Below are 13942 nucleotides of genomic sequence, written 5' to 3'. Positions count from 1 at the left end.
TGGGGGAATCTAGAGCTAGGGGTCCACAGTTTAAAAATAATGGGTCTCCCATTTAAGATAGAGATGAGTAGCGATTTATTTTCCCAGAGGTTCATTAGTCTTTAGACTAATTCACTTCCACAGAGAGCAGTGCAGGCTTGAATATATTCAAGGCTGTGTTAGATAGACTTTGATTGACAAGGGAATCCATGGTTATAGGGAGTAGGCAGGAAAGTGGAGTTAAAGCCACAGTCAGATCAGCCATGATCTTATTGAATGGTGGAGCAGGCTTGATGGGCTGAATGGCCTACTCTTCCTTTCTCTTATGATCCTAGCAATAGTCAGCGAACATCCCCACTTCTGACTTTATGGTGGAGTGAAGGTCACTGATGAAGCACTTGAAGGTGGTTGAGTGTAGGACAAAAGTCCTGAGGGACTCCTGCATTGATGTCTTGTGACTGAGCTGAATGGCCTCCAACAACCAGAACTATCTTTCTTTGTGCTTGGTATGACTCCAACCAGTGGAGAGTTTTCCCCTTGTTTTCCATTGACTTCAGTTTTGCTAGGGCTCCTTGATGCCACACTTGATCAAATGTTGCCTTGATGTTGAGGATAGTCACTCTCACCTACCCTGTTTAGTTCAGCTGTTTGGTCCCTGTTTGGACCAATGCTTTAATGATGTCAGGAGCTGAGTGGCCCTGGCAGAGCCCAAACTAAAGTTCAGTGAGCAGGTTATCACCTTGTAAGTGCCGCTTGATGGCATTGTCGACGGCACCTCCCATCACTTTACTGATGATCAAGAGGAGACTGATGGGCCAAATTTGTCCTACTTTTTGTGGACAGGACACACCTGTGTGACTTTCCACATTGTCAGGTAGTTGTGAGAGTTGTAGTTCATCACTCACTACGTGGCATATGTTGACTGTCATTACTGTGCATAACGTCTGCATGCTGCTTCAATTTCACAGTAAAACTACACATTGTGAAATATTGAATCTGCATAAGGGTCGGATCTTTCGATAGAACCAGCAGCCACGTCCAAACTTTCGCCGCTGTTGTGCGTCAGGACCCAGAGGAAGTCCAGATGTGGATACATGTGCAGTACTTACACATGAAGTTTAAACTTCCATTAGGGAGAGATACGCTGCCCAGACCCCTCCATGATGCTTCCAGCACAGACCTTGTCATTGTAGACTTGGACTAGATGACCTGAGGTTGCCCAGAAATTTACACCATTTTGCCTAGAACTATTAAACAAGCATAGGACCGTGGTCGGAAGTGATTTTTCAGCAGTAGCTGTATGAGGAAGACCTTTTTCTTATACAAATTGTTTTTAATAGTAAACTTGCTGAACAATACCCACATCCCCAACACCAACCGTCCAACATCCACCCTGACACCACCACCCCCCCCCCTCCCCCCAACACTCATCCACCCTCATCACCTGGACACCCGCTCACCCTCGACCCCACCCCGACATTCCCCCTCCAACGCTCACCCCCACATCTTTGGGAAACTTCACTTGGAAATATATCGCTGTTTGTTCATTTTCATTTTTTTATGGTTTCTTAAAGGTTGTCATTCTTTAACCAGTTTTAACATGTGGAGCTACTCGCAGAGTGCCAAAGAAATGAGGGAGGGTGGGGTTAATATTCAATCTACTATAGGACTATGTGTGGCTGTGTTGTGTTCAGTATTTAGGTTGTTTGAATGGTGGAGATTGTAACTGTCTGTTTCTTGCTCCTAGATTCTGGATCTCCATGACAACCATCTCACCTTGCTCCCTGAGGACATGGGTCAGCTCGTATCCCTGCAGGTAAGAGTTCTGCCAGGAGTGAAAGCCTTTTGAGTTGGTGGAAACCATTATCCAAATGTTCCTCACAGTATGTTGAGGGGGTTGCTTTAATGGTCTCAGCCATCCATACAAATCTAACAGCTTCCTCCTGCATTTGGCAGGCTGGATATCTTGTGTTTTATAATTGCCATGTCTGTAGTCAGTGCTGTTTTCACTCACCTGCTCAGCTTGGCTCCCAGTTTTGTTCCTTCATCCTCTTTTTTAAGTGCCTCTGTTGGATTCCCCAGCCAAAGATGATGATTGGAGGGGAATCAGTGGAGACTATATTGTTCCACAGACCCTGCCGAGTGAGACTGAATGATAGTTGTTACAGACCCTGGGCCAGAAAGCAGATAACCTTTGTTTGGCTCCCTGGTAGTTTGGTGAGGCTTGGCATCAGCAACTTACATTCATATAGCCTCCTTAACATAGGAAAACATCCCCAGGAGTCTCACAGGAGAGTAATCAAAGAAAAACCAAGTCAAAAAGCCGTTAGGAGGGGTGACTTTGGAATGTTTTCCTATTTAAAAGGCACTAAATAAAATCATAGAGAGGTGGGTCCTAAAGAAGGAGCAGGATAGATACCTGGAGAGGTGTAGAAAGATAATTCCAGAGCTTAGAGCCCAGACAGTTGAAGTTGTGGTTGTCATAGCCTCCCTCTTCCTTTTTATTTGTTTCCCCAATTTAACCGAGGTACACATTTTCCTCTGATTATCTGGAAGATGTTGATTTGAGTTACTGTGGTTACCCAAAAGTTTTTGGTGCCTCTGTCAAGTGGTCATTCTTGATGTCAGAGCCCAGGCAGTGAGTGGTGGCAACTATTTGACTCTCGAGTAATCACTGCCAGCCCATGTCCTGATCTTTCATGACTTGTCCACTTTCTGACATAACTCACTGGATAACAACTGGGGAGATGACTGGCTTTCAACCCAATCTGAAAGTTGGTGCCTTCAACAATGCAGCACTCCCTCAGTGCTGCAGTGTAAGTGTTGGCCTGAATTGGGGGCCCACATCTTGGTGATTAGGATCAATGTTGAGAAGGGAATTGCCCTTTTGTGATCTGGAACAACATGAAGGCTTTCAATTGATAATCAAATGGTCACTGCTCCTGTTCCCTGTAACCACCCCCCCACCTCCCCCTTTGCAATCCACCTCTCAAGTGATATTATTTGCCCAGTTCCCTTACCTGTGGAAATGTTGTTTATCTCCATGTCCTGCCGTGTCTTCACTCCCTCTGATTTTTTTTTTGTAATATTTCAGGTGCTCAATGTGGAACAAAACCATTTGAAATTTCTCCCCAACTCTCTCTCAACCTTGGCCCAGCTTCAGACACTGAATCTAAAAGGTAATAGACCCTGTGTTTAATGTGCGTTCTCTCGGAAGGCTGGTCAACTCAAAGCTGTGAGCTGCCTCCACTCCTGATTGAGATGTCTGAAGTTAAAATCCCAGTCACTGTGTGAGATTGTGCTTTGGTCTCCAGTAGGGACTTTGTCTCTGTCCCTTCCTCTCTCAGTCAAAGCAGCAATTAGCTTTGGGGTGGAGTAGGGAAGAGGCTGTGGATTAATCTTGCAAAGCTCCCTGCAGGTAGCAACATTTGAGGCAGCCTGTCTGTGTCCAGCGTGTGCTCCGCTTGCTCTGCTCTTCCTGTTGAGGCAATTTGTGTGACTGTGTGATGGTGGAAACAGACATGCAGTATAATCCTTACACTCATATAAGCCATAAACCTTTTTTTTTCTGATTAGACAGCCCCTCTTCGGCTGGGAGACAGGTTGTGTGTGAGCAGCTTTAGTACATGGCCCCTGCTAGTTGCCATAACAGATGGCTCCAGGGAGGGGAGGAGAGGGGAGGGGAAGAGACTATACCAAGAATTGTGGCTTTGGTTGTCAAGTTTGTCTTTTGAGGTTGGGGTCCTTCAATGATATTTCCACTGAGGAAACTCAACGCCACGAGGTCTAAGTGACGAGTGCCAGTTCCCCCAGCCAAACAACTCTACATAGCAAGCACAATGAGTGTTGAAATCTCCTGGCCACACCTGCTTCTACATTGAGTCCATTTGCTGTCACCATAAGCTTCTATTGCTGCATTGCCATGGGGATGGAGTTCTACAGAATTGAGCTGGTAAAGGTTCCACAGAGAGCACTGATCTTGTGTCAGTGACCCAACAACAACTGAGATTTTCAGGAATTGTCGTGTGGCTTCAGTGGCAATAGTTGGATTTGAAGGTGGCCCAGACTTGTTTCACCTCTAGTCTGTTGAGAAATGAGTGTTTCACTGTGTCAGTCTGAGCTGGATTGGACCTCTGGCCCCAGAGCTGTGCGTGTTTTGGTCCAGACCACCCAGTCTATCTGATTCTGGTGTTTTTAATTTCAACAGCACTTAATATTCATACAGTGCCTTTAACATAGCAAAATATGCAAGGCATTTCCCAGTTGGGGGGTCAGAGCTGAGCGGCAGTAGAGGGGATTGGGGAGAAAGGCTGAATGCACCATCTGTGGGGTATTGTAAGGTGAGGAGGGGGAGGGGCCTCCTTTTTCCCTCAGTTTAATGCTAAGCATAAATATCTGTTTATCTTCTTCCCTCACCCCAACCACTTTAGGGAACCGGATCCGGAAAGTGCCAGAATCCCTGAATGGACTGAGGAGCCTGCGGACATTCGACATTAGTCAGAATCGAATTCAGATTCTCCCACAGGACCTGGCTCATATCCGGACACTGGAGGTAATCCCATGGTCTGTCTTTCATCTTTTGATCTGTGCAGAATTTTCTGTATTTGTGTAGAATGCATAAAGACAAAGGGGTTTACTGAGAAGAAAACGATTATTGCAACAATATCTGGTGCACAGTTGTGAAGCCTGAAGGCCAAGTAGATGATATAAGTGATTTACTTTTATGTAACCTGCTGAATCCCACTCTGGGTAATTCACCAGTATAAAATTGAGCAACTATGGTGCTGCTTTCCATCAGGACTAACTGTGGCAAAAGATTATCATGTATATCATATTCAGTGGTCGTGATTTAATCACGTGGTAGCCTTGGTTTAGCAGTGGGATCAGGTGATGTACAGTGATTACAATTGGTGTAAAATTCTGGGGAGTTTAGAACGATAGTGTACCTGATTTTGATGTGATCCCAGGCACACAACCCATTGAGTCCCTGAACCTGGCAGCCCCTACTGTCACAATAACCTCAGCTAGAACAGGTTTGCCTTTATATAGCGCCTTTCAGCACCTCAGGGTATCCCAAAGTGCTTAACAATCAATGAAGCACTTTTTGAAATGTCGTCATTCTTGTAATGTAGGAAATGCGACAGCCAGTTTAGGCACAGCAAGCTCCCGCACAACAGTGAATAAATTGCCAGATAATTTGTTTTTGTTGAAATTGGTTGAGGGATATATATTGACCAGGGCACTGGGGACAGTTCCTCCCTTGCTCCTCTTCAAAATTTGAGAGGGCAATTGGAGTCTCTAATGTCTCACCTGAAAGGTGGCGCCTCCAACAGTACAGCGCTCCCTCACTACAGCACTGCAGTATCAGTCTTGATCAAGAGCTCAAGTGAGACAGTTTTCCTATTTTAATTACTGGTGGGTGAGGAGCACAGGGGCATCATGTTGCTTAGTATGCTACAACAGTACATCTGAATGGGACAGACTTGATGGAATAACCAACCATTTTCTGTTCGTCTTTTTTATGCATTTGGATGGTCACCTTTAACCTGCAGTAAAGAGGGTACAACAGGTTTAAATGTCAGGGGAAATATCGCAAAGTTGGGAGTGTCAGTCTGAAATCCTCATGGAAAGTGAGAGAGGTTTTGGAATGAGGATAGTCATTGGGGTGAACAATGTGAATGGGTTCAGTTGTCATTGGGGTGAACAATGTGAATGGGTTCAGTAGTCACTGGGGTGAACAATGTGAATGGGTTCAGTAGTCACTGGGGTGAACAATGTGAATGGGTTCAGTAGTCACTGGGGTGAACAATGTGAATGGGTTCAGTAGTCACTGGGGTGAACAATGTGAATGGGTTCAGTAGTCACTGGGGTGAACAATGTGAATGGGTTCAGTAGTCAATGGGGTGAACAATGTGAATGGGTTCAGTAGTCAATGGGGTGAACAATGTGAATGGGTTCAGTAGTCAATGGGGTGAACAATGTGAATGGGTTCAGTAGTCAATGGGGTGAACAATGTGAATGGGTTCAGTAGTCAATGGGGTGAACAATGTGAATGGGTTCAGTAGTCAATGGGGTGAACAATGTGAATGGGTTCAGTAGTCAATGGGGTGAACAATGTGAATGGGTTCAGTAGTCAATGGGGTGAACAATGTGAATGGGTTCAGTAGCCAATGGGGTGAACAATGTGAATGGGTTCAGTAGTCAATGGGGTGAACAATGTGAATGGGTTCAGTAGTCAATGGGGTGAACAATGTGAATGGGTTCAGTAGTCAATGGGGTGAACAATGTGAATGGGTTCAGTAGTCAATGGGGTGAACAATGTGAATGGGTTCAGTAGTCAATGGGGTGAACAATGTGAATGGGTTCAGTAGTCAATGGGGTGAACAATGTGAATGGGTTCAGTAGTCATTGGGGTGAACAATGTGAATGGGTTCAGTAGGCAATTGGGCAAGTTTCTGGAGGGGAATAGGATGAGGAAGATGGTAGATGGAGTTTGAAATTGGTCAATAAAAGCCTTTCCTGTTCCTGATTGGATTGTGTTGGAGCTTCTTAGGCTTCTCCTTGCCCTATAGCCTCTCCCAGCCCAGCTCTGCATGATTGCTCCAACTGCTCTGTGTTTTCTCTGTGACTTTTGGAGATTTAATAATCAAGGGTTTCAGAGCAGCAAATTTGATTTAAAAAAAACTATAAGCCCCTGTCATGTTTGTACAAGCCCATCGAGGGTAAGCCAATCAGGCACGCTGAATGCCTTTACTGCATTGATGTTGTAACTGATGTCTCCGACCACTTTCTAATTTGTGTGAGTGAGATATAGAAAGTGGAGTTCCCAGCACTTGCAGAGTCCCTAATCTATTACTGGCAGCTCCCAGATAGCTGAGAAATGTCATACTGGTGAAACCTAAACACAACAGAAATTCCATTCCATTCCATGAGTGCTGTGCCTGAAGACAGATTCTTGGCTCATTGGTCAGCTGATGCTTCATCCTGAGCTGGGGGTAGCAGTTTTTTTGTCAGTGGTGGTTTGCCATTGCCTTCCACTCTCAGCGCAGGGCAAGGAGGCAGGTCCCAAGTCTATCTCAGTTGGGACAGGAATCGAACCCATGCTGTCGGCATTATTCTGAAGCACATACCAGTCATCCAGCCAACTGAGCTAACCGGCCCCACACAGCAGAAAATAAACTGACAGATTCTGGGATTCAATCGATTGTGTCTCGGTGCTGGGGCAGAGCGTGATTTCATCCAAACCCATTGATTAGATCCCTGATTAATTAACTTCCAGGTATCCATAATCATTGAACACCTTGATTAGATTTGTTGAAGAGATGTGGACTTCACAGAATCACAGTGCAGAAGAGGCCCTTCGGCCCATCGAGTTTGCACCGACATGTGAGAAACACCTGACCTATCTACCTAATCCCATTTACCAGCACTTGGCCCACAGCCTTGAATGTTATGTGCATTAGCAAGTGCTCTCTTCTCCAGGTGTCAGCATCAAGCACTCTTAGCTCGCGTATAACAATTCAAACACAGAATACACCTTCCTCCACTTTCACCCCAAACATATACTTGTTCTGTAAACTCCAAAGAGTTCCCTTTGGTCGCCCAGATATACAATTTCATTTTTTCCCACACCATCTGTAGTACGGCCTCTCTCTGACTATGGTCAGAAGTGCACAGCGCGCAAGAACAAATATGTAGGCAAATTTCTGCTTGTAAGAACAAGAGGGCAATAATAGGAGACTTCAACAATCCTAAATCCCATTTACCAGCACTTGGCCCATAGCCTTGAATGTTATGACGTGCCAAGTGCTCATCCAGGAACATTTTAAAGGATGTGAGGCAACCCGCCTCCACCACCTTCCCAGGCAGCGCATTCCAGACTGTCACCACCCTCTGGATAAAAAAGTTTTCCCTCTCACCCCCCCCAAACCTCCTGCCCCTCATCTTAAACTTATGCCCCCTTGTGACTGACCCTTCAACTAAGGGGAACAGCTGCTCCCTATCGACCCTGTCCATGCCCCTCATAATCTTGTACACCTCGATCAGGTCGCCCCTCAGTCTTCTCTGCTCCAACGAAAACAACCCAAGTCTGTCCAACCTGTCTTTGTAACTTAAATGTTTCATCCCAGGCAACATCCTGGTGAATCTCCTCTGCACCCCCTCCAGTGCAATCACATCCTTCCTATAATGTGGCGACCAGAACTGCACACAGTATTCCAGCTGTGGCCTCATTAAGGTTCTATACAACTCCAACATGACCTCCTTACTTTTGTAATCTATGCCTCGATTGATAAAGGCAAGTGTCCCAAATGCATTTTTTAACTATGCCACTAACGTGCCCCTCTGCCTTCAGAGATCTATGGACACATATGCCAAAGTCCCTTTGTTCCTTAGAACTTCCTAGTGTCATGCCGTTCATTGAGTACTTCCTTGTCAAATTACTCCTTCCAAAGTGTATCACCTCACACTTTTCAGGGTTAAATTCCATCTGCCACTTATCTGCCCATTTGACCATCCTGTCTATATCTTCCTGTAGCCAAAGATGCTCAACCTCACTGTTAACCACCTGGCCAATCTTTGTGTCATCCGCAAACTTACTAATCCTACCCCCCACATAGTCATCTATGTCGTTTATATAAATGACATAATGAGGGACCGAGCACAGATCCCTGTGGTACTCCACTGGACACTGGCTTCTAGTCACTAAAGCATCCTTCTGTCATCACCCTCTGTCTCCTATGACTAAACCAATTTTGAGTCCACCTTATCAAATTACCCTGTATCCCATGTGTATTTGTCTTCTTTATAAGTCTCCCATGTTGGATCTTGTCAAAGGCTTTGCTGAATCCATATAAACTACATCGACTGCACTACCCTCATCTACACACCTGGTCACCTCCTCAAAAAATTCAATCAAATTTGTTAGGTATGACCTCCCTCTGACTTGTGTGTGCCGTAGTCACAAATCTAGTTTTTATTACATGTTGTATTTGTTTACTTGTTTTCTGATCTTTTTGTTTTCCTCTCTCTCTCTCTCTCTCTCTCTCTCTCTCTCTCTCCTTTCTCTCTCTCTCTCTTTCTCTCTCTCTCTCCTCTCTCGCTCCCCATCCCACGCCCCTCCCCCTCCTTGGGTTATTGCCTTGCCTCTTCCTGGCCTTCCCCGACCCCTACCCACCCTGAACCCTCTAACAGTCCCTCAGTCTGGATGCAGAAGCTATGACGTATCCTCCAGCCAGTGTGTGCAGCAACGGAACAGAAGCCATCAAACAGTTTCTGTGCAAAGGTAAGGTGAGCGGGCATGAGTGTCAAGAGATTGTCATTCTGTGACTGCCTTATGTTCACTGGTTCGGCAGGTGAACAGCTCCTTAACTCATTCACTGTACATTGGCTAAATCTAAGCCAGGCACAAACCTTACAAGGGAGTACCACACACCCAATTGGGGAAGTGATGAGTGACCTCTCTTGGGGTGTAGGGGAAGCTGAAAGCAGCAGACAGGAAGTGAGAGTAAGTTGGGACTGAACATTTGCTCCCCTTTCATCATCATCCCCACACTAGAAGTCAAAATTCCTGCTGTCCCCACCATTGAGATAAGTTGTTAAAATATAACGGCTTGTGGAGATGGGCCAATATCATCTCCATTGTTGCACTACAGCTGCATGTCATTCTAGACCCACAATCTGCTGCAGGGGTTGGGATAGTGGCGATTTTTTCAAGTACATGTGGTTCTTAGGGATCAGATCTGTATTTACCAGGCTCCTGGTCACCAGGATTGGCGTGGGGTTCCTGTTCATCGATTTCATTACATTTGTGTGCAGGGGCCAATACTCAGGTTCAGAACCATCAGCAAATGCTGTAAGATGTAGGAGCCAACATCAGCTTTGTTTATAATAATGTGTTAGGAGAAACTGCTGGGAACACACAACAGGTTAGGAAGGAATGAAAGAAATACTCCATTTTTCAGCATCTTTCATAATGTCAGGACATCCCAAAGCACTATACATCCAGTGAAGTGTTTTGAAATGTAATCGCCTGTTGTAATGTAGAAAACGCAGCAGCCAATTTGTGCATCGCAGGCTCCCACAAACAGCAATGAGATAAGACCGTATAATCTGATTTTAGTTGTTGATTGAGGGATATATATTGACCAGAGCACCAGGGACAATTTCCCCCCTTTTCCCCTTCAAAATGGTGCCATTGGAACTTTTATGTCCACTTGGCTACGACACTGGGGAGAACTCCCTGCTCTTCTTCAAATATTGCTACAGGATCTTTTATGTCCATTTGAGGGGGACAGACACGACCATGGTTTAATGTCTTACTTGAAAGTTGGCACCTCTGGCAGTGGAGCATTCTCTCAGTACTGCACTGGAATGTCAGCCTAGATTATGTGCTCAAATTTCTGGGGTAGGACTTGAGCTCATGGCAGCTTCTGACTTTTAAGGTGCAAGTGTGATATCTTGGCTCAGTGAGAACACTGCAGGAAAAGGGAAGAGTAGAGTGACATCTCGGGTGGAATCCTTTATCAGATCAGAGACTCTCTTTCTGAAGGTGACTGAACTGTCTTTTTTCTGACAATTCCAGTTTTCTTGGTCCTTCACTGTTCGTTTGATATCATAAATAGATGTTTATTATAAATGGATGTTGGTTTATTGCCAGCATTGTGTTGAAAAATTCTTTTTAATTTGTTTTCCAAGTTTTCATGGCAATTTTTCCCCCAAACCCTTCGAAGCAACCATATTTCCCAGCTGTTCCAAGCTGAAAGTAGTGAAGTGAAAATTGGGGTACAAAAGTTAAAAGTATTTCCTGGACTTTGTTGTTTTCACTAACCATGTGTTAAGTTTCAGGTCAGGGCCCTTCCCTCTCTCCTTCCCCGGGCAGTTTGCTCAGGTTTCACTGTTCTGGCAATGATACTGGACATTTCGCAAACACCAGCTGTCTTTCACTGCTTCATTCAAGCAGTGAGACTAAAGAATAGGCAATGAGTGTCATCCAGCTAATTGATTACACAGAACTTCATGGCCCCTTCCTGACTCTGTGTTCACCTGCAGTTCGCACACTTGCACTTCCCAGAATTGTCACTGCTAAGTTTCGGTTTGTTGTCCTTTTTGGCAAGGGATGGAGCTGACAATTCAGACGTGCCAACTAACTGCTCCCAGACCAGAATTGTAAGCATTGATCGACATTTACTCGTGCAGGAGTTCTCGTCAGTGATTTCCAGCCCTGCCCAGATTGTCCCACAGTGACCTACTCCCCTGCCCCTCCCTTCATTGACTTATGCCTTGAGCAACTCCTGCAGTTTTGTCTTTGGCCCTTCATGTGTGGAGGAGGCTGTTCTGATGCTCAAAGCATGGGCAGCAGGTCTTTTGATCATTTGCTTTCATCTTGCTGGAATAATGACATAGCAAATTGACCAGATCTGCGAGTAATGTTAAAATATAATCAAGCCTTAAAAGGTAAACAAAGAATAAATTATGTTTGTCTCATTGGGTAAATGCACTGCCCAGCAATATCCTTCCCCAAATAGATCAGAATGTCCCGAGATTCACTTCCTTCTTGGCTAGATTTGAGTTCGGTCCCCATGCTTTGATGGGGTAATATTTCAAAGAGCAGAGGAGTTCTCCCTGGTGTCCCAGCCAATATTTATTCCTGAACGAACAACCCCTTTCATTAAAAAAAATCATGATTATTTGGGTTATGACGTTGCTTTTTTGGGATCTTACTGTGTGCAAATTGACTGCTGCATTATATAAGGGTTTAGCTGTAAAGGACTGTGGGATGTTCTGAGATTGTGAAAGGTGCTATATAAATGCAAGTTCTTCCTTTTTAAGATCGCCCGCTTCATTCTTAACCACTCCCAGTGAGTTCTACTGGATATGTGGAAAGCCAGAGGTGATGAAAGAGTTGCCACCCTCCTCCCCTGCCCCACTCAGATAAAGAGCCCCTTGATGGGAAGACATTACAGGGTGAAAACAATTTAGTTGCTGGTTACTTTCTGTGAGAAGATGTTTGGGAAAAGGAGCAGGTCTGCAATGGTCATTTACAGGTCTCACTGTGGACGTGATTGGGAATTAGCCTGGGAAATTTTTGCTTCCATTTCAGAGCTTGGAATCAACTATGTGCCTCCCTCTCAATACCTGCTGTCGGTTCTGGAGAGTGACGGCAATATACTAGAGAATGATGGGGTGGATGGCATGTTCCGACAACAGATGCAGGAGGCAGAGCAGTGGCAGGTGAGAAGCGCAGAAGTGCAAGTTCTGTCTGCAAGCTAAAGTGGATGATGAATTATCCAACTCTACCTCTATCATCATGCTGTGGAACTGCGAATGAATGGTGCGCAACACTTCTTCCCTCCCTTAAACAATGGGCTTGGTCAGCTTCCTGCTGTGTTTCCTGCCTGAACATTGAGCAAGTAAATAGAAGATACATTTCAGCCAGACCAGCTTGCGCTAGGGTCAGAAGTGCACAGTGCAGATTAGGCTAGGCTGCTATGGCAAATTGATTCCTGTCAGTACCGCCCCTGTCATCCATTGATGTGCATTAGCATGAGCTCTCTGCTCCAGGTGTCAGCATCAAGCACTCTTAGCTCACGTATAACAATTCAAACACAGAATACACCTTCCTCCACTTTCACCCCAAACATATACTTGTTCTGTAAACTCCAAAGAGTTCCCTTTGGTCGCCCAGATATACAATTTCATTTTTTCCCACACCATCTGTAGTGCGGCCTCTCTCTGACTATGGTCAGAAGTGCACAGTGCGCAAGAACAAATATGTAGGCAAATTTCTGCTTGTAAGAACAAGAGGGCAATAATAGGAGACTTCAACATCCTAATATAAACTGGGATTCAAACAATATAAGGGGCACTGAGGGAGGAAAATTCATGCAGTGTGTCCAGGAAAATTTTTTTCAACGAACTAGTGACAAACCCAATGAGAGGAGATGCAATTCTAGACCTAGTCTTGGGAAACGAAGAAGGGCAAGTGGGTGAAGTGACAGTTGGCGACCATATTGGGGACAGTGATCACAATTCAGTTAGATTTAGCATTACCATGGAAAAGGACAGATAAGACAGGAGTAAAAGTCTTGAACTGTGGGTAGGCAAGTTTTGCAGAAATGAGAAGGGACTTGGCTGAGATGGACTGGAAAGCAGTGCTGGAAGATAAAACCGTGGAAAACCAATGGGAAACACTAAAAAGCGAGATCCTAATTGTACAAAGTAGACATGTCCCCTACAAAAATAAGAGTGATACTGCCAAATTTAGACCTCCCTGGTTGTCTAGAGGAATACAGGGGAAGATCAAACAGAAAATGAAAGCATACGATAGGCACAAAGAACTAAGCACTGCAGATAGTCTAGATGAATATAGGAAGTGCAGGGACGAAGTAAAAAAAGGAAATAAATCAAAGAGAGGGCATGAACAAAGATTAGCAAGTAAAGTTAAAGATAACCCAAAGATGTTTTAACAATACATTAATGCTAAAAGGTTAGTTAAGGAAAAAGTGGGACCTATCAGAGATGAAGATGGAAACTTGTGTATAGATGCAGTGGCTGTGGGAAGGGTTTTGAATGAATATTTTGTCTCTGTGTTTACAAAGGAAAGGGGGGGTGTAGATATAGTAGTCCAGGAGGAACACTGTGAGATATTGGACGGGATAGTCATAAAGAGGGAGGAAGTACTCAAGGGGCTGAAATCCTTGAAAGTGGATAAGTCACCAGGGCCAGATGGATTGTTTCCGAGGCTGCTGAAGGAAATCAGGGAGGAGATAACAGATGCTCTGAGGGTGATTTTCCAATCTTCACTAGATACAGGGGAGGTACCAGAGGACTGGAGAAATGCAAACGTAGTTCCATTGTTTAAAAAGGAATCAAAGGAAATGCCAAACAATTATAAGCCAGTTAGTCTTACATCAATGGTGAGCAAATTAGTAGAATCAATCCTGAGAAATAGGATTAACTGTCA

The 13942-nt window shown here is 44.8% G+C and overlaps 1 protein-coding gene across 4 annotated transcripts in view; it reads left to right on the top strand.

The window, feature by feature from the left end:
• The window catches only part of lrsam1 (leucine rich repeat and sterile alpha motif containing 1), a 68237-nt gene that overhangs the window by 11400 nt on the left and 42895 nt on the right, over positions 1-13942 (top strand). For 3 of the 4 annotated variants that reach the window (XR_005943833.1, XM_041193904.1, XM_041193903.1), the window contains exons 5-9: positions 1727-1795; positions 3074-3158; positions 4410-4531; positions 9172-9262; positions 12080-12210. Coding sequence is in view for 3 of the 4 variants with exons in the window: in XM_041193904.1 (XP_041049838.1) it covers positions 1727-1795; positions 3074-3158; positions 4410-4531; positions 9172-9262; positions 12080-12210 (498 nt within the window). In the remaining variant the exon portion in view is untranslated. The remainder of the gene's footprint in view (positions 1-1726; positions 1796-3073; positions 3159-4409; positions 4532-9171; positions 9263-12079; positions 12211-13942) is intronic. The other variant, XM_041193905.1, reaches the window with a different exon arrangement.

Source organism: Carcharodon carcharias, chromosome 8, assembly GCF_017639515.1.
Source record: "Carcharodon carcharias isolate sCarCar2 chromosome 8, sCarCar2.pri, whole genome shotgun sequence".
Lineage (NCBI taxonomy): Eukaryota > Metazoa > Chordata > Chondrichthyes > Lamniformes > Lamnidae > Carcharodon > Carcharodon carcharias.
Note: the sequence above shows the minus strand (reverse complement) of the source record. Positions and strands in the feature narration are given on the sequence as shown.